Below are 19,777 nucleotides of genomic sequence, written 5' to 3' on the forward strand. Positions count from 1 at the left end.
GATTGGCTAGTCAACTCATACAAGGCCAAAATTCATCTTATGTCAGTTCAAGACATTTGGGCGTCCATCTCTGAATTTATGTGAAATGCCAGTGCTGAAAATAGACCTGCATACGGACAGACAATATTTCTACGGCTGCAAAACTGTATTACACTTTCACCAATTTGTTGGCCAACAATTCTTTTCTTGTGCTAATAAAAAAATCAATAATCCACTCTAACATTGTTTGCTACATGAGTAATGATCACGCCTTTGATGAAAACATTTGATGAATAATATGATAATGATGATAATGATCCAAGACAAGCACAGCAAGTCATAGCGCGTTAAGTGTCTTGTCATCTGTGTTTGAACATGGAGACAGACTTCCTGAACACACTGCCCAGTCATGATGCTGCAGACGAGGCTCCACACTGTGCTGCTGCAGACTGAAGTTGTCTACACGATAACACTGCCCCCTCCTGGACAGGGACTCTAAAAGCAGCACAGAGTCTAAAGTACATGAGAGAGCACAGTCACAACTCTCAGTACTGTCACAAAAAAGTTACAGATGATTTATCCAGCATTTTCTCACAAATATAAATGCACCATTATAAATTGCTGTAATCTGGATTTCTAAACCTCATCTATTGTTTTTAATTCAAAAATTTGTTGGAGTCATTTATCTTTAGTTGCATTGGCACATGCCAGACACTAGATGGTGGTATTGGCCAGGCTGACTAATGTACGTGGTAGCTTTGTATACATTAAAAGGCTTCAACCTTTTAATATGAGAGAGCAAATTTGTGTAGTTACTGGAATAGTATGGATACAAAAATGCCTCTCTATAAGAAAATATATGAAATGTAGGAAAATATAAGAACAATATATTTGTTTGAAATATTTTCCTTTATACCAACAATAGTTTTGGGGATTTCTTTTGGATTTTTCCTTTATTTGTGTGTATATCTTCTCCTGCTTTCCTGATTCTTGTTTATTTTTCCACATGTTTTATAAATAACAATTGGAGAAGATATGTGTGTTTTTAAATTAGGGGTGTATGTATGCGTGTATGTATGTGTGTATGTATATATATATATATGTGTGTGTGTGTGTATGTATATATCTATGTACGTATGTATGTATAAACATTTTTATAACAGTGCAACTCTCCAAATTTAGAAATCAATCAGTTGTCATATAAATGCTTGTAATAAGTGGTTCAAGATATTAGCAACATTGTCCTGTTAATCTACTGTAATAGCAAAGTGTTGAAAACCAGACTAATTAAAAGGTTTTTAAAAACGAATTAACATATATAAGAATATAGACAATGACTGTTTGATCACTTCCTACAACCTTCTGTGAATAGAAGAATAATGTCCACCTTATCTCAACCTGCGTGATGATAAAAGACAATTGGGAAACACACGTCTTGGTTGAAACAGCCCAGATTGGCTTCCTCTTCGTCGAGGCTCTGCGTTGATTTACTACATTTCCCAGTTTGCAGTAGTGCGCAGCCGCGGGGCTGCTCGTCGCTGCTGTCGCTCCCTGCCTGTGCGTGTCCGCGGCGAATGGCTCCAGCATCACTGCGCAGGCGATGGAGCGAATGTAGAGAAAATATCATCTGAAAAAAAAGAGAAAAACTTCCTAGTAATCGCGGGATAAGTTTTTCTGCGTCGGCACTTTGCGATGAGGGAAGGACGATGTGACAGCGTGGATTCTGTTTTGCGCCGCTGTGGAGCACGGACCGTCACACTGAGAGAAATAATGCGGAATATTTCCCCCATGTAGGTGTTAACGCAGAAAATACAAGATGAAGAAGCAGTTCAATCGGATGCGACAGCTCGCCAACCAAACGGTGGGGAGGTGAGTACAGACCACTGTCCGTGCGCAATTCTGGGGGAAGAAGGAGATACCCCCCTCATTGGCCCCAATTTGGATGGGGATCATGTGCATGTAATTATGATTTTTGTGATATGAAATTAGACAGAATACAGTGAATAGACAATGGTGGGTGATGAGGGACAAAAGAAAGGGCTATCCCGTGTTTGAGACACCTTTAGTGCTCCTATGCGTAATGACCATGGAAGAAGCTACCGCATAGGCAGCGTGTAGGCGCATTGCCCCATTACAACCTGCCCACGGATACACATTATCAAGAGACAATCGCAGTATCTCCCACCATCGCACACACACACACACACACACGCACACACACACACACACACACACACACACACACGACCCCCCCCCCCCCTCTGTAGACGCCACTAATGAAGCTTTAAAGAAATGCCTCAGTGAAGTTGTGCTGTGGTTAAATGCACCTCCTGTCATCGAACCTGTCGGGAGGTGGAATGTGATGCAGATAGAAGATGAAAATGGGGAGAGAAAAAAAAAAAAAGGCGCAATGTTTTCATTACGCAGTTCTGTCAGCTGTGAGGAGGGAAACACCTCTTATAGGCGTCGGTCATCAAGTCAGTGCCCCTGAAGGTCGTATTCCTCATCCTGCGTTTATCTTATAGACTTTTTTGGTTTTTTGTAATGTCATCAGACTTGTTTTCATTTAAATAAAAATGCCTCTTTTCTTTACCTTAAATCCATTCAGCTGAATTAAAAAGAAGGCCCATGTGCACATATTTTTTCCATTCCTCATCTCCTCAGGAACTGGGTGGCTCCTGCAAACTCCCAATTCCCACCCTCAGAAATAGGTGTGTGGTGACCTTTTACTCAGGTCCTCTGGGGTTATCGCTCTTCCCCCACCCACCCTGTTCATTCACCTCACAGGGAGGCCGAGCAGGATATTGTCAAGCAGAGAAGGTGTTCTCTGGGATTGGATCCAGGAGGTGTGGGTCTACATCGTTACAAGTGCAGTGTGAGTGAGTGGCATGGGGTGTTTAAACCTCGGTTCGGGCTGATTTGTTCCATCTCCAGTCTTTTTATAATCATTTCCTCGTGACTCAGTGGAGTGTGTGTGGGTGTGATCCTGTTCTCATTTGGTGTGTGGGCAGGTTGTGGGCCTTCTTCTGAGCAGAACGGACAGTTCTTAAGTGTGTGTGTGTGTTTAGATGCACTCCCCTCATGTAGTGCATGCCAGTGCTTCTCACATTCTGCAGTTTTGTGCAGCTGTCTGTCTAAAGAGAAGCAGTGGTAACCTGCTGAGGTGGTCTGCCTGCACCACCGAGCTGTAATGAGCAACACTATTCTCCCTGATCAGTGCTGTCCCCTTACTAATGGTGCCCACTGTTCACAGCCAGCACTGCCAATCTCAAACCCTCAAATCAAAGCATAAGCAGAAATCTCCAGCTATGTACTGCGCAGAATACTTCGGGGAAATGGCAGCTTCCGCCAAAGACACATGATTTAAGTTTTGGATCAGAGCGAGAAGTAACAGGTTTGACCCTGTCGTGACCTTGAACAGTGTCAAACATCGGCTCTGTAATTGAAGGATAAAAGGTAAAGAAAGGAATGGACAAAGCTGGGCCATCTTATGCAACCATAGCCATATACGCAAGTAAAATGGTGAGGCAAGACTATACAACACTTTGTACCAGAAGGGTAAAATTATCTTACTTTGAGGAAAATTATCGGACGTGACCAGAGTAGGGATGGGACGCTCAACGCTGACGTTTCGAAGCTGTGTCGAGATTACAGACGTGATCCTTTTCGAGGCACAAGGCTCTTATTTTGAAACATGAGAAAGGAAGGACTTGTGTTAAGCTCACGAGGCGCGAGTCCAGTTCATCATCAAAGCATGATTTGCTGGAAAGACTTCACATGAGAAGAGATACATAAACACATGTGATACATATTTTGCCATCAAGATTAAAACCGATAATACTAAACGTCACAAAATAATCAAATTATCGTACATGATGCATTATTGATCGTACATCGTTCAGAGGGCAACATTACCGTACAAATATGATAAATACTGTACATCTGGCGAAACTGGCAGTTGCAGATTTAAATAAAAATCTTGATCTCATGAATTTAAATGTGGTTTCACCAGGGGACTGTTGGGACTTAGCAGAGGTATGCATGCACTCTTCTGAGTGTCATTCTAGTTTGTTATTTTTTATGTTAGCATGAGGGATAAGGCCTGGGCCCGGGAGGAACTCATTAAAGTTTGGTGTGGATGCAGATTAAGGGGATGGATCTAGTCCTTTTTTTCAACTTCTTTGTAACGTTTCAACATAGGGCAATTTTCCTACATTGTCTTGATCTTGATTTCACAGTGTTTAGGACTAAGTTTTATGACAATTCAATAATTTAGGGCATCCGACCACTTCCTAATTTCTTCTATATTTGCATTATACGAACTAAACAGTGTTATGCAGGACTGTTCGGCCTTGGTGGAAGTACCGTCTCGAAGACTGAAGACTGTCTTGCTTGTATTGAATGGCTTTGCCACCTTCTCCCCCACTGAGAGTTGGAAGGAGTCAAAGAGGTGTTGTGCTGAGCCATGGTTCATGTACAGTAAACAGCTCTTCCTTATTTATGCAATGAAGGGGGATGATGATGATAGCACCACCCACAGCAGAGAAATGTGTGTAGAATGGTATCCCACTGCGACGTGTAGCTGAACACAGAGATGTGTGACTGTGCTATGTCGACTAAAATGGACATGCTTTGGGCTCAAACTCGAAATGTCATCGTCTTTCCACTGATTTACCACAGGAGCTGAATTAAAAGGCTCCTCGTAGCAGTACACGTGTTACCAACCAAAGATAGTGAAACATTAGCATATCTATTAGCATATGCTCCATCTTGTACTCACTTGGGCTTTACCATTGTGCTGACTCGAGCCTCCGCCATCAACAGAGTGGATGGAGGTTACTCCTGTTGGTTTGAGCGTTTGACCTTCCTGAACCTCAGGAGTCTCTGCGGAGCTGCTCATAGTGCTGACCAATCCTCAGTCACGTCTCACCAACTCAACAAATCCAGAAGAAGCAAGAGGCCATGCAGGAAACAAGAACGTTTGATGTAGGTGGATGTGTGTATTAGCAGGAGTGTTTCTTTATTTAGAGATAATGAGTGGGGTGCTGTAAGTGCAGCCTTTTAATCTACTCATCTGTTTCTGGTGTGTGTTCCATGTCTGACTGCACTGACTGTATTACTGCTGGTCCTTTATGTGTCTTATGTGTGAGGGAGATTGAAGGTCTTCTTTCAGTGGGGGGTTGGCGATCAGGTGTGCTGTGTCAGCACCCCTTTGGCTCTCCAAGTCTGCAGCTGCTGCTGCTGCCGCTGCCTGGGAGAGATCCATGTCACGTGATCATCAGCTCGACCAATAGCCTCCGTGGAGCAAGACCTCATACTGGAGGATGTGCAGCCATGCATACTCTATATGGCTTGAATATAATATGTTGTGGTACAGTGGGAGAGACAAGAGTGTCACATTTCGGTGAGGTGGAAGAAATTATGTCTGAATTTGTGTTTTGTGCTTCTATTTTTCTTATGTTCTTCTTAACCTGTTGTAGTTCTGCCAGGCCTCAGCGGTTTTCAAACCGTTTTTTAATGATGATCAAATTAATTAGCAAGGTTAATGAACTTCACTTGATTATTTGCATTTGTCTCCAAAACACCCTTGTAATCGTTCTGATGCCCTCATGCACACGGAACAAGTCAGGAAGAGACTACTTTGGTTCAGCCAGCTCCCACCCTCCATTTCTCTTGACCTATTTCTCTATTCCCAGCTCACTACCCTATCTAGGTCTGGGGCGGTCTGGTTAAAAAAAAATTCCATGATACAAGTCTGTAAGAATATGTTATGCTGCAGGGAGTGAACTTGAACAGGAAAGACAGGGGGGGAAATACATTTTTCCATTTTATACATGTAAAGGAAACACTGTCTCTACCCCTAACCTCCGATAGCCTCTCGCCTCCCACCCACCTTCACACTCTGCCTCACCGACCTGCGTGATGACAGACGATACAAGGAGTGTATGGTCAGAGCATTATTTCTCCTCGTGCCTTCAGGGTAGGCTTTTGCTCACCACTCCACAATGCAATTATCTTAAAATGGCAGCCATTTGTGAGCTGGTAGATTCGTTGTGGATGCTTTCGCTTTCCCACATTGTCTCACTCTTACTCTGTTTCTCCTTCTCTTCCTACTGACAGTGCGATGATGCAGGAGGAGCATGCATTAGAGCCTCAGTTCTGGCCTCAGAGAAAAGAGAATTTAAATAAGCGGGACATAAGGACACAAGGAAATGCATCTATGCATGAATCCCTGAACATGTTTGTCTTGTAAACAATTACTTGCCGGCATAATTTTTTTTTTTTTAAACGCCCTTGCCTGTTTTACATCCTGCACATGTGCACCTCTTGCTAACAATATGTGTGGGACTCCACAAGAGCATATGGTAGCTGACAGGTAACATGAGATGTAGGAGGCGACCCTGTTGCATGCCAATGCAGCATCTCCTCCTCTCTCCTCCTCCTCCTCCTCCTCCTCCTCCTCCTCCTCCACCACCTCTGATTCGCTGGCTTGGCAGATGAGACCAACGCTGTGAAGATCTCAGAACGACTGGCCTTCACAGGACATTTTATTCATTGCTTTTCTGTAGTTTCTGGCGGTGTTGTTAACTCTCGTCTGAGAAGTACACTCACTGGCAGCATATTATTTAAGGGTTTTATTAGTCATCAGTGATCAGACACCATGAGTCATTCTTGATTGGGCATCTTTATTTAAAGCCGGAGCCCTTGGAGTAATTGTGCTAGTATCAGAGATCAGTGTCGATAACCCTCCCATCAGTGCCTCTCGGAGACAGCATACAGGGTAGAGTTAGTGATAAAGAGCCTTTGTCAAGGGACCTTTTTTGGCCATCAAAAGATAGATGATGTAATATCGGACAGAAAGCGCTGCTTCTCTCTTTTCCATGTCGCTGATTCCCTCCCCAGACTAACCTCTTAAAGAGCCCGTGTGCCAGGGGTCCACTAAGAACTCAGCCCCAGTGTATTATAAAAGCACACACAGTTAAAAAACAACACGGAACGACAACAGTGTTTGGGACAGCTGCTTGATCTCAACACATTAAAGTGGGTTCAATGTGTCACGGGTGGTCAGGGTCGACCTGGTCCGCTGCTCGGAATCTCATCTCCAACAGGAAGTGACCCCCAGGGCCTGACTGAAATGCAGCACATGAATCAGATGCAATTCACGCCGCAAGACATTCAAGAGCAAGATAAGGGTCTAAAGAAGATTTTATATTAAAAGACAAATATTCGTAATATTATGCTCCTCCAGTTCAAATATTTATCTCGGGTTAAATTTGTGAATTGTTTCATGCAATCAACAGTTTGAACTGATAATGGAAATTCACTCTGCTGTGCGAGTCATATCAGTGTTCTTCCTAAGAATGAACATTTGCATAAATTGAACTGTTGTGTAATCTTAGTGCTATGAAAAGATTTCGAAAGCTAATTTTCTTTCTCACTTACTGCTCGTAAGTACCGTGAGTATTTTGTGGCGGACAGCCCAAGGCCTTGCTACTGCACATACAATTATCTGCTGCATAAATCTGAGTAATAAACAGCTATAAATGAGGGCAGCTGAGTAGAGTGCCACTGTTGTTAGAAATAACCACATTGTCCTGGAGACAGGTTACTCCTTATCAACATGCCCACTTCCTTCCATTCAGGAATGCCAATAGGCTCAAAACAGGAAGCACTAATCCACTAATAACAATTTTCCTGGTTTGTTTACCCCTCATTTTCTTTTGGTTTCTCATTTTCCAATTTTCTAAATAGTGTTTGCTCTTAAATTATAACAGATGATCCTCCACCAGCCTTGTCTATACAGCGGATGTACAATCTTTCATTTGCCTTGGTTGCCCTGGAAACGCTCATTTGGTATTAGCTGTTTTATCACATCCGTGTGGCTCGGCCGGGCCACATGTTACATATTCAAAAATGGCTGAAAGAGATTATAGAGCGACCGAAAGATAGTGGTTCATGATGGTACATTTGCTCTTTACTGGACATTTCCTTTGTGTGTGTGTGTGTGTGTGCCTGCACAGATGCATAGTGTAAAAGAACAGTTAAGTCAAAGAGCCAAGATGGAGATTATTCACCACAAATAAAGTTATTAGAGATAACTCACTGCTTGTGTTTCCAGTGAAACGCTGCTGAATGCCACAGTCTCTCTCTCTCTCTCTCTCTCTCTCTCTCTCTCTCTCTCTCTCTCTCTCTCTCTCTCCCTGTCTCTCTCATTCACTCCATCTCTGGACACGTGTGTACTCTGTGTATGTTGTGTGTGTGTGTGTGTGTGTGTGTGTGTGTGTGCACTCCGCTCACAGTTATTCTTGCATACTTAACAGAACTGTGACCTAGTTTACTGGACAACTACAGTAAGTGTGTTTTTCTGTTTTTACCAACCCTGTGTCCCATCAGCCCCCTGTCTTGTCATTCGGGAGGAAACTGAGTGCCCCCCTCTAGATGCAAATGTCTGAATAAAGACATTTAAAAAAACATTCATTGGAGAAATATTCTGAGAGAATATCTAGCATGAAGACTGCAGTGTGTCTCTGTGTGTGTGTGTGTGTGTGTGTGTGTGTGTGTGTGTGTGTGTGTGTGTGTGTGTGTGTGTGTGTGTGTGTGTGTGTGTGTGTGTGTGTGTGTGTGTGTGTGTGTGTGGTTGACTCCGGATCTCATGCCAGCGCTCCAGGCCGTGTGGTGCCCTGCTGAGGCCCAGGGCCACCATTCTGCTCCAGTACCCTCCCCTAGCAGCACAGACAGGACCTATAGCATCTAGCACACACAGCTCTTCCAGGCCTTGGAGTCAGTGCTCCTGTTAGCCAGGCGAGCAGCGTGAGCAAACCAGAGCATGAGCATCACCACTTTTTCCTTTTTGGTGAATAAGACCTGAACACTTTGCATTTGACAGTTGGCGAGCGACCAAGGCAGCATGTTCAAGACTTGCAATTTTATTTTCTTCGCACTCTGATTTCGTTTTCCATTGATTATTCATGCTTTCATAAACCATGCACAGTGCTGGGGGGGGGGGACATGCGGCTTTCCAACATTAACATATCTCCAGATAGAAATATATATTACATGAGACATATTTCTATGAAATGTGCAGCTGAACTGGTCAACTGGGTATTTGGTGCATCTATGCTATGGAATTGCAATGACAGATCCCTGAGGAAAACATGCACAGAAAAAACGACATCTCCCTCTTTGACCAGCTGTAAATACAAACGCTCAGATGTGCTCAGCAGATTCTGGGCTTTTGTTCTCATCATCACTTTATTCATGTTACCATCAGAGGTGCAGAGGGAGCTATTCAAAGTTTGGATTTTCATCCCCCGGGTTAAACATTGTCTCAACAACGAATTCATCTTCCTCAGGTGTCTGCCGTCGTCCATATTTGCACAGATTTGCATCCTCGTCACTGACGAATCCCTGAATCATGCAAGATTTAGAAATCATTTTGTCACCTTTAATATGATCAATTTCAGCGTTTTGACTTGAGCTAATTAACCTGCATATTTATAGACGTGTGTGTGTGTGTGTGTGCTTGTGTGTGTGTGTGTGCCAGTATTGAGTCATCAGCAGCTCCAGGTAAAGGGATGCCTGCGAGGTGGCAGATGGTTGGCATAAACCTGGCAGAGTCGTCTTCCTCCTCCATGAGCACGCCGCCCACGTGGCTGCCAGCGTTTACTTTCAGCCCCGCACAATGTTTGCTGATAAGATTCTCTCTTCTCATCTCCAAGATCTCCTGCTTCTTTGTAATTTAGTTTGGGCGAGTATACTTCCCTGCTGCCTTGCACAAAACGTTGATCCTCCAGAAGCGTTTTGTTAGGATAGCTACCCGATCAGAGTCACACACCCCATCTGCTCTTCTATTTCGGAAATTTCAGATTCTTACTCTTTATGATATCGATATATTTCAGCTGCTTTTATTTTTAAGATGCAACTAAAGGTAAAATTCCTGAGCAATTCAATATTTACTCCAAAACAAATTCTCACGTCCATTTTCATTTAACTTGACAATCTTCAGATCTTCATCCTCCTAGAATCCTCAGTAGCAGAGGACAATTTTCAATAAGATTTAGAGGAGCTAAATCACAGGTGGCAAAGAACTGTTCTTCTATAAAATGTTTAAAAAGATGCCCGCTGCAATGTATACAATCATACCCCCCAACACACACTCACTTGAATGCATCTGCACACTTGTCCACATCAAATACACACATCTTTTCAGTTTTTAATTGATAATAGTGTTACCTATATTTAGGTAGAGGCTTCAAAATAAGCCCACTGGGGTTTCTGCCTCCGCCTGCACTGTCTTTGTCGTTTTCTATGTAATTTTTTTCTGTACTAAACAAACCTTAACCTTCATATCAGGGTGAAGCTACTCCAATAGCACCCGTGTTCCATGTGTCCTATCGCTGTGTCCTCACAGGCTGATGATGTGCAGTGTTGCTTTCCTAAGAGGAAATACCACTGTCTGAAAACAAACAAGCTCAGAGAGCAAGACAGTTTGCTGCGTTTGAAGATAGTCTCCGGTCTGTTTGATGTCCGGGTCATGATCAGCTGTCGTCAGCGAGGGCACTAGATGTCGGTGTGTTAAATTCACATTCCCTCATTTTAAACACGAGTTGTTTTTTCTATTTAACCAACTGTCGGGAGTGTGTGTTCCCTCAGTCACAAGCTTGCAGAACGAAACACCCCCACACTCACACATACATACAGGGAGAAGGTGTGAGGGCTTTGCTTTTCAGCGGAGCTCCCTGACACAGACAGCCAGAGCACAGAGCCTCACAGGTTGTCCATCTACCTCAGCCAAACATCACTCGCAGAGTAGCTCCTCCACGTCCTCGTTACTGCTGGAGCCCCTGTCCCATTTGTCCTGTGCCGTTGCTGGGCCCCTGTCAGGGTCCCTCAGCTGCCAGGGTCTGAGGCCAGATAGGCAGCGACAAGCCTCACAGCTGCATTGCAGGGCTCCAGGCTGCACAGCTCACACGTGTGACAGTCTTGTCTGCAAGGTCTTTTTATAGAAGTGAAGTTTGAGAGATTTTTTAGAGGCTGTCGGGGTGTTGCGGCAAAATTGTGCCAAACTTTAGTGCTGGCTCGGGTTATTTTTGTCCCACTTTGTCATGTAATCGGCAATCTGTTACCACACTTATCCTGAAAATCACGCCAGAAATCTCTTGCTCCTCTGTCGTTCTTTCTCTTTCTCTTTCTTATGCATGCACTACACACGCACACACACACATTTCCTGTATTTTCCTCCTAGCCCAGTGGGCAGAGCAGTTTTCCAGGAGGCTGGCTGTGATTAGCTCCATCGGTTCGTACATGGTTTGACCCAGTTCCCATGGCTCGACGCGCACATCTTGGCAAAGACAACCAGGGATGCTAATAACTGACATAATTAAAGCTCAACTCTCTGTTGTTGGGAACAATGTATGGAATATGTGTACATGAATGCATGTCAACATTAAACAAAAGCAGCGTATTTCCTCTCTCGATTTCTCCAACATGGTGTGCCACTGGCTGGGTTCGACAGTTTTCATTTGACAGACCTGATAAGAGCATTTTACATGAACAAAAACATGGAAAGAGCATTTTAGTTCTGTGCTGCTGATGTTTTTTTGTCTGACTGATGAATAATGGAGCTCAAACCAAGGTCTATTCCCCCCTTTGTCTTGGTCAATGGAGAGATACATTCAGAAGCTGTTTTTGAATAAATGATACCCAAAAAAAAGCTATTTGCGATTGGCATTGGCATGGCTAGGGCACAATAGCAGGAAGAGGTTGTGCAGACAGGAAGAGGAAGTGATGGGAGAGTATGTGCACCACTGGGTGGTTGTTGGGGGTCTGCAGGTCTGGATTGGACTCCCTTTCAGAGGTCAGACTGTCTGACAAAGCAGCCCCTCCCCTGTCAGACTACAGGCCCTTTTTTTTCCAGGCAGGAAGTACATGTTCTCCTCCGCTCTGATTAGATGCTCCTGATAGGTCCTGGATTGTTGCTTTAGATATATCTACTGTTGTGTGTCCAAATATGTTCCTGGAAAACAAATCCAACAGGAATTCACTGGTATTAGAGCCAGTCCAAAGGGAAAACGTGCCCTTTTTGATTTATTTCATGGGATTATAGAAGGCTGTAAGGATTATAGAAGTTCAAACAAAGAACTAAAATCTTTGAATGTAAGCTTTCTGAACTGAGCTGACACCTTATTTTATATATATATATAGATAGCTTATAGCTATCACTACCCTGCATGAGTAGTTTAATCTGCTGCATCGGCAGTGCAGCTCTGCCCTTTTTTTCAGACTTTGGCAAAGTCCCCAGTCTGATGGATTCACAGTGGGACGCGAGGCTCCTCGGTGGGAACCGACAGATTTGAGTCAGTGGCCTTCGCCGCCGCTCCTGCCTGTTTCACTCATGCTCATGGGTTGGAACACTTCAGCGGGTTTACAGCATGAACTGTTTGCCAGATAATTAATATGCTGTTACTATGTATTGTCTTAGATAATTAGCAACACGACCATTCAAACAGGCGCACTCACCCCCTCTCATGCTCTAAAGGGACGGGATGGATAGTGCAGCCACTCTGGAGCCCTGTTCAACATCACAGTGAATGAGACCTGTGCAAAACACCTTGGACCTTGTTTCACAATGAGAGAGACACAATATTATGAAATATTTTTGGATAAGAGATTTGTGTGCCTCAAATCACAGTGACAAACAACAATTAACACGTCAATGTAAACCGATAGAGTGTTTTATTATGTGAGATGTTATTTCTCTGGGTGATTCAAAAAAAAAAAAAAATCTTAAGATGTTTCTTTTATTTGCATATTAAAGCCTGACTGACATGGACTCAAATATTAGACGTTGTTATGATGTTGTTATCAAACCCTCATGACAAAGAAATTGAGGCTCGCCGTTTAACCATAAACTTTATTTTACAAACATATGAACAAAGAGAAAACTCAAATGCAACCAAATATATAGAAATTGAAAACATAACACTTTCATATAAAACATTTTTTGCATTGTTTATTCTGTAATAAGATACAACTTTTCATATCTGCAAACATAAATGCTACTTTTAATATGAAAAGCTCATATCAGCCAATTTTGACCGGTCAGCTGATAAATCGGTCGGGCTTTCCTGACCTTATCAATACTCAGAGCTGCCTGAAGGTGAATATTTGACGAAGCCATTACACCAGATATTTATCAGGGATCTGCAGTGCTGCTTATTTACAGTATGGAAATTTAGGCATCAGCTAAATTCTGTGTTGTCCCCTCATCTGGATCTTCTAACTGTTGCACACCGTTGTCTTTACAGGGCAGAAAAAACAGAGGTGTTGAGCGAGGACCTTCTGCAGGTAAGATTTTTTTTTTTTTTAAATGTGTGTGTGAATGTGTGAATGTGTGCATGTGTTTATTAAGATGGGGACAGCACCTGCAGACCAGATGCTGCGCTGTCATTCTTCATGCTGTGTTTCCTAACTGGTGGGATTCACGTTGTAATAATGATGATGATGATGATTGCCGTGTTTGACCACAATAGAAATCCATGGTTGCAATTTGTCTTGTGCTGAGACTCCTTAGAGTGAAATCTGCACAGAACATTTGTCATTATGCATTTTAACGATAACAGAGTGATTCTTCCCTCTCAGGTTGTTTCATTTGAACAGTGTTTAGTGGCAGAGAGATGTATTCTCCAGTATTTCACAAGGAAAAACAAATATTCTGTAAAAGTAAACAGCTTGTCTTCTGCCCTATAGTCCATCCATCATCTCACACTGTCTGTTGTCGATACTCAGTCAGTTTGGGCTGCCACCCAAAAAGATATTTTAATTTCATATTTTTTATCAAGTTTATCAATCGTTGCACTAAATGATACATTTCCACGATTAGTTACTAAAACCCCAACCAATGGTTTGAAGTTGCTCATTTCAAGTGACTATACATCCCTTCTGTTCTGGCCCAGCTTTTTATATAAGCCCTCAATGATTAGCATCCACAATGCATTACTGACCTTTTAATTCCATATTCTTACAGGTCATCTTCACAAAATTGTTTCCTTTTTATTCGCCCTCTAATGCATTAAAAGCAAAGTCGACTAAGCTCTCTCTGTTGCTACCCACCCACACTCTGGAATAGTTTTCTGGCCCACATTAAATCCGGCCAACTTCCATCTCTGATCATTTGAAATAACACTTAAAGAACTACACTTTTTTTTTTTACTTTGCTTTTAGTTTAGTCTGAATTTGCACCATGACTGTGTCAATATATCAATTTATTCTTATTTATTTTCAATGTACGCTTATTGCATTTTAATATATTATTCAGTTTCTCTTAAATCACTCATCTTCTAGTTTTGATCTTAATTCTTTATACGTTTCCTATTCAGACTAGTTTTTGCCAATAAAAAAAATCTATATTGTAGAATTGTAACTGTAGTGTTTATACTTATGCATGTGTGTGTGTGTGTGTGTTCTTGCAGGTGGAGAAGCGTCTGGATCTGGTCAAGCAGGTGACACACAGCACTCACAAGAAGCTCACTGCCTGCCTGCAGGGTCAGCAGGGCACTGACGTGGAGAAGAGGTCCGTCAAGTCACCGTCTGTGAGTACCTGCATCCACCTTTCCCTCAGACACTGACAACTAATGCAAATGATGTGATGTGTGGTCATGTGACATAAGGTTATGGATAATGTTTAATAGTTCTAACAGAAGCTCTAATAATAGTAATTATATTTCTCTGCTAACAGAAGAAACTACCACTGACGATCCTGGCACAGTGTTTGGTAGAAGGGGCTGCAGTGTTGGGAGATGACTCTCTCCTGGGGTAAGTCAGTGGAGTTAACAAGCCAACACTCACACATTTCACCCCCCCCCCCCCTTACACACACATACACACACGCACACACGCACGGTCATCTTAAATTATTGATTTGGCTATTGAATTCTTTGGTGTCCTCATTACCCTTGTCTGCATTTCAATTGTATCTGATTGCCCCTGACTTTGTGTTTGCCTGTCACCAAACAGGAAGATGCTCAAGATGTGTGGGGAGACAGAGGAGAAGTTGGCCCAGGAGCTCATTCAGTTTGAGTTCCAGATAGAGAGAGACGTGGTGGAGCCTCTCTACATGCTCGCCGAGGTGAGGGGGGGGGGGGAACGGCTGCTGCTTAATGCACCAATTTAGCTACAGCAGCCTCCCGATTCGACTGAATTACCGAGCCGCACTTTTTGCACGCCGAGTGTGGTCGTGATTTACATAAAAGGGCTGTTACTTTGATCTGAGCTGACTGTAATCCTACGCTTCATTTCCTTTTGTAGGTGGACATCCCCAACATCCAGAAACAGAGGAAGCACTTAGCGAAACTCGTCTTGGACATGGACTCCTCACGGACAAGGTGAGGGCCTCTGCTCTTGTTCATTAAATTTTAAGATGATGGCTTATAGTAACAAGCTTTTTAAAACGTGTGTTTGCGGGAAGTGTGACCTATTCAATGCATTGGCCTTTGTCTCTTTTGAATTCCCATAGATTTCAGCAGTCGTCCAAGTCATCCAGTCACCCGAGCACGCTGCAGCCAGGCGCCAAGGCCGAGTCCCTCAGAGAGGAGATGGAAGAGGCAGCCAATCGGATGGAGATTTGCAGGGTGAGTCACCAATCAGAGTCACTTATATTATTCCTTCCTCCAGTCCCTTTGCTCTACATTTGATTTTGAACCCCACTGCATGTATAGACACAAATAGACCGCATAGCCAGGAGGATATTTCAGTGCTGTATGGGACTTGAACTCATTTCTTATAGGGTGGTTTCTCATCTTCTCTCTGTTTCAGGATCAGCTGTCAGCAGATATGTACAATTTTGTGGCCAAAGAAATAGACTATGCAAATTATTTCCAGACAGTAAGTATAGTCTATCTTATTATGTGATTGGATCATAATTATTATGGAATCAAGTTATGATCCCAGTGGAGAAATACATCACATTGGTTTTCTGTGATCTAAAAGCATAAGTTGCATTATATTGTATGATACACACTGACCATGGATTGTTTGTTATTGTTTCCTGCTGTCTCCTTCTGCAGCTGATAGAAACACAGGCAGAATATCACAGGAAGTCATTAGAAATTCTTCACAGCATCCTGCCCCAGATTAAAGCTCACCAAGGTGAGTCATGCACGGTGTGTGTGTGGGTGGGTGTGTGTGTGTGTGTGTGTGTGTGTGTGTGTGTGTGTGTGTGTGTGTGTGTGTGTGTGTGTGTGTGTGTGTGTGTGTGTGTGTGTGTGTGTGTGTGTGTGATTGTCGAGAGATCTGTTCCATTTCTGCTCTTGAAGCAATATCAAAATGAGAAGTAATGGAATTAATAGCCCTGAAGTGTCACATAACAACCCCATTAACCTTTAATTACCCACCTTCATATTTCAGATATGGCTGCCTTACAAGCACTAAACTAAACTGAGGGCTTGTTTGTGTGTGTGTCTGTGTGTGTGTGTTTTGTGTTGCAGAGGCGTGGGTGGAGAAGCCGTCTTACGGCAAGTCTCTGGAGGATCACCTGAACATTAGTGGTAGAGAGATTGCCTTCCCCATCGAAGCCTGTGTCACCATGTTGCTGGAGTGTGGCATGCAAGAGGAGGTAGAGTGCAATGCACACACACTCACACATACATGTAGAGATACACATAACTTTGACTTCAAATGTAGGCAAATATACATATGTTGCATTGCATTGTTGCATTTTGTTGTGCATTGCCAAATAAACACCCGGTTATCCTTACTACAACCAACCACACTCAGGCATAAGTGTACCAGCATAATTATACCATATAAATGTTATATCATTAGAAGGATTGACATTGAAATAAAGCCTTAGATATTAAAGGTCCCAGAATTTAAGTTTTCCCTGTGTTTTACCTGAAGTTTCTATATTTATAAGATGATATATTTGTTTTATAGGGCAAATACGGGACCTTATAAGAACAGGCCTGCTGTATCTTCCAATATATATATATCGTAGTTATAACCTGACTTGATCTCACTGTATCCTTGTCATACTTAAAGACATATTCTTCAAATGAAAGTATATCGCGGAAATAGAGAAATAGTGAAAGGAGTTGTAGCAACATCTTTAGAACAGGAAACAAGACTGTCTGTGGGATTAAAATTGTTAGATATTTTAGCATTACCAGTACAACGGCTGTGGGATTGTGGTAATTTATCACCTTGACAAAGGTCCTATTTGTTTGTGGTAATTAGACCAATTAAAATCCCCTGATAGGCTTTGAATAATGGATGACAGTGATAAAGTGTAAGTATAGCCTTCATGTTTCTCCTGCACCAACCTGTGTTATTCCTCATCTGTCAAGTGCACAACGATAGAGGCTGTTACTTCGGTACATCATTTAAGCACAGGTCACGTTAGATGTGATAATTACTCACGATGATGTGTTTCCTTGTGTGGGCGGCAGGGCCTCTTCAGAGTGGCTCCGTCAGCCTCCAAGCTGAAGAAGCTGAAAGCCTCGCTGGACTGTGGAGTTCTGGATGTGCTGGAGTACTCCTCTGACCCGCACGCCATCGCAGGTGAACTACACCCACACAGACGCTTTGAACAAAAACCCATTTCCATAACAACAACAACCCTGATACTCTGTTACGTTAAGTCAGGAAAAAACTACAAAGGTATCTATGTAAGAGGAAGTGTGTTTTACTCAACATTGTTGGCAAAGATGTAGAAAGTTTGTACCATTCAAAAACCTAAATTCTAAATTTAACACATCCCTAAATGTGCCTGTTTTTTGTTTTTTTTATCAAGATCCATGAATTATAAAAATAATGGAAAAAAGTCCAATCTCACAATGTTAAAGAAAACATTCCTGGATCTGCCTCCTCATCTGGCTACTCAAAATTAACTGGGTTCTTCCCTGACCCATGACACATCTTTCCACCAAGTTTTGTGGTAATCCGTCTGCTACCTTTTACGTTATCTATTTTTCAAACAAACCAATGTACAAATGCACAGGGGTGAAAACACAACCAGTCTTCACCAGCTCTGCCCCTCAGTGTTATTTTCCCGTTGCTTTCCATTTCACACATTAACATGAAATCTGTGTTGGGCCGCCAGGGGAGTGGCAATTTCGATGGGGCCTGGCCTCACCCGTGCTTTGAAGAGAGAAAACATTTCTTCTCTCTCTATTCGCACAAAGCTGACCAGTTGTTGTTTCTTTTATCTGCACCCACAGGGGCTCTGAAGTCGTACCTCCGTGAGCTCCCCGAGCCGCTGATGACCACTGAACTTTATGATGAATGGATTCAGGCGTCCAAGTGAGTTGCAGTTTGTTTTCTTTATTAAAAGTTATACCACTGGCCACAATGAAAAAACAGAAAATAGTCTTCATGCAGAGAGTCTAAACTGACAAAATGAAAAATGGGGACATTTATTAGGAAGTGGAGCAACTCTAGAAACTATAATGATTTATTTTCTTTATTTCTCCAGCATTCAAGATATGGACAAGAGGCTCCAAGCCTTAATGGCGGCGTGCGAGAAACTCCCCACGGACAACTCGAACAATTTCAGGTCAGATGCTTTCCCTTATTTCCTGTATTTGCAAATGATCCCACTGCAGTAATAAAAAGGAGAGACAAACAATGTAGTTTCAGTCCAAACTGTTCCACCTGCAGGTAAGACAAGTAACAGCAGCCGCAGGTCAGACATGCAGATATTCACCTGTCACCAGCAGAAGGCAGTAGAATTGGTTTCTTGCAATATCAATGATATGTAAATAATTACCTGTGTTATTCGTTGTCTGCATGTATTAAATCTGCCATCAAGATACCTGCAGGTTTAAACAGCTGCTGCACATTACTTTCCCAAACAGTCGGTGGCTCAGGTTGGGAGGTGTCGCAAAATGATGATCTAATTGAGCAGTTGATTTAAAAAAAAAAGAAATTTATCACGACACTTGTCGGCTCTGCAGGGAGCAGAGGAAAATGAGTTAGCAGGATTTTGAGATGCAACAATTCATTTGAATCCTACAGATATCTAGTGAAATTCTTAGCCAAGCTGAGTGAGTATCAAGACTCGAACAAGATGACTCCCGGTAACATGGCGATCGTCCTCGGTCCTAACCTGCTGTGGACACACACCGAACCGTATGTATTCTTTTTATCATTTTTACCTGAACTTGGTGGATGATGTTCGTACTGTAGCTGAGTCCTTTCTCCTCTCCACCAGAAACATTACGGAGATGATGACCACCGTGTCCCTGCAGATTGTTGGCATCATTGAGCCCATTATCCAGCATGCTGACTGGTTCTTCCCTGGAGGTGGGGATTACATAATATGTATGTAATATTGTAGCCGGGCTGGGCCACATATAAATTAGCATTGTTTATCTACAATCACAGATATTTAATTATTGAATTTAAAAATTGATATTTTTGAGATTATGATCTACTTTATCTCAAATTAATACATCAAACAATTTAGACTTCTTCCACAATATTTATTGACAAGAGAATGCCCACTGAAAATCATTTTAAATATTTATATTAATGACTTGATATTATATTAATTTACTTGTTTGATATCAAAACTAGAAGAAGTCTTATTATTATTGTTGACCTACACTAAAACACACAACAAAAAAACCTACATGATGTAGCAGTAATACACAGTAGTTGATAAATTAGAATCTTGCTAAATTATACTTGAATGCAGGTTTCACAAATAACTAAGTACTTCATCTTTTGGCACCTCAACAACACAATGATTGTGTTAGAAACTGTGTCTATACTGAAGACTGATCCAGTGGCCGTGGGTAGT

General features: G+C 42.4%; 1 protein-coding gene across 10 annotated transcripts in view; it reads left to right on the top strand.

Annotated features, from left to right (window-relative positions):
• The first annotated feature begins 1,480 nt into the window (after window positions 1-1,480).
• si:ch211-114m9.1 (rho GTPase-activating protein 44) overlaps window positions 1,481-19,777 on the top strand; it is a 29,146-nt gene continuing 10,849 nt past the window's right edge. For 5 of the 10 annotated variants that reach the window (XM_034592900.1, XM_034592905.1, XM_034592902.1 and 2 more), the window contains exons 1-15: window positions 1,482-1,848; window positions 13,287-13,326; window positions 14,451-14,570; window positions 14,717-14,793; window positions 14,995-15,106; window positions 15,286-15,362; window positions 15,494-15,608; window positions 15,793-15,861; window positions 16,044-16,125; window positions 16,464-16,591; window positions 17,424-17,535; window positions 18,195-18,276; window positions 18,449-18,529; window positions 18,991-19,104; window positions 19,187-19,278. In XM_034592900.1, coding sequence (XP_034448791.1) covers window positions 1,796-1,848; window positions 13,287-13,326; window positions 14,451-14,570; window positions 14,717-14,793; window positions 14,995-15,106; window positions 15,286-15,362; window positions 15,494-15,608; window positions 15,793-15,861; window positions 16,044-16,125; window positions 16,464-16,591; window positions 17,424-17,535; window positions 18,195-18,276; window positions 18,449-18,529; window positions 18,991-19,104; window positions 19,187-19,278 — 1,354 coding nt within the window. In that variant the 5' untranslated portion in view covers window positions 1,482-1,795. Of the gene's footprint in view, window positions 1,849-13,286; window positions 13,327-14,450; window positions 14,571-14,716; window positions 14,794-14,994; window positions 15,107-15,285; window positions 15,363-15,493; window positions 15,609-15,792; window positions 15,862-16,043; window positions 16,126-16,463; window positions 16,592-17,423; window positions 17,536-18,194; window positions 18,277-18,448; window positions 18,530-18,990; window positions 19,105-19,186; window positions 19,279-19,777 lie in introns of all 10 variants that reach the window. The other 5 variants (XM_034592906.1, XM_034592909.1, XM_034592910.1 and 2 more) reach the window with 2 other exon arrangements.

The sequence above is a fragment of the Hippoglossus hippoglossus genome, chromosome 8, assembly GCF_009819705.1.
Source record: "Hippoglossus hippoglossus isolate fHipHip1 chromosome 8, fHipHip1.pri, whole genome shotgun sequence".
Taxonomy (NCBI): domain Eukaryota; kingdom Metazoa; phylum Chordata; class Actinopteri; order Pleuronectiformes; family Pleuronectidae; genus Hippoglossus; species Hippoglossus hippoglossus.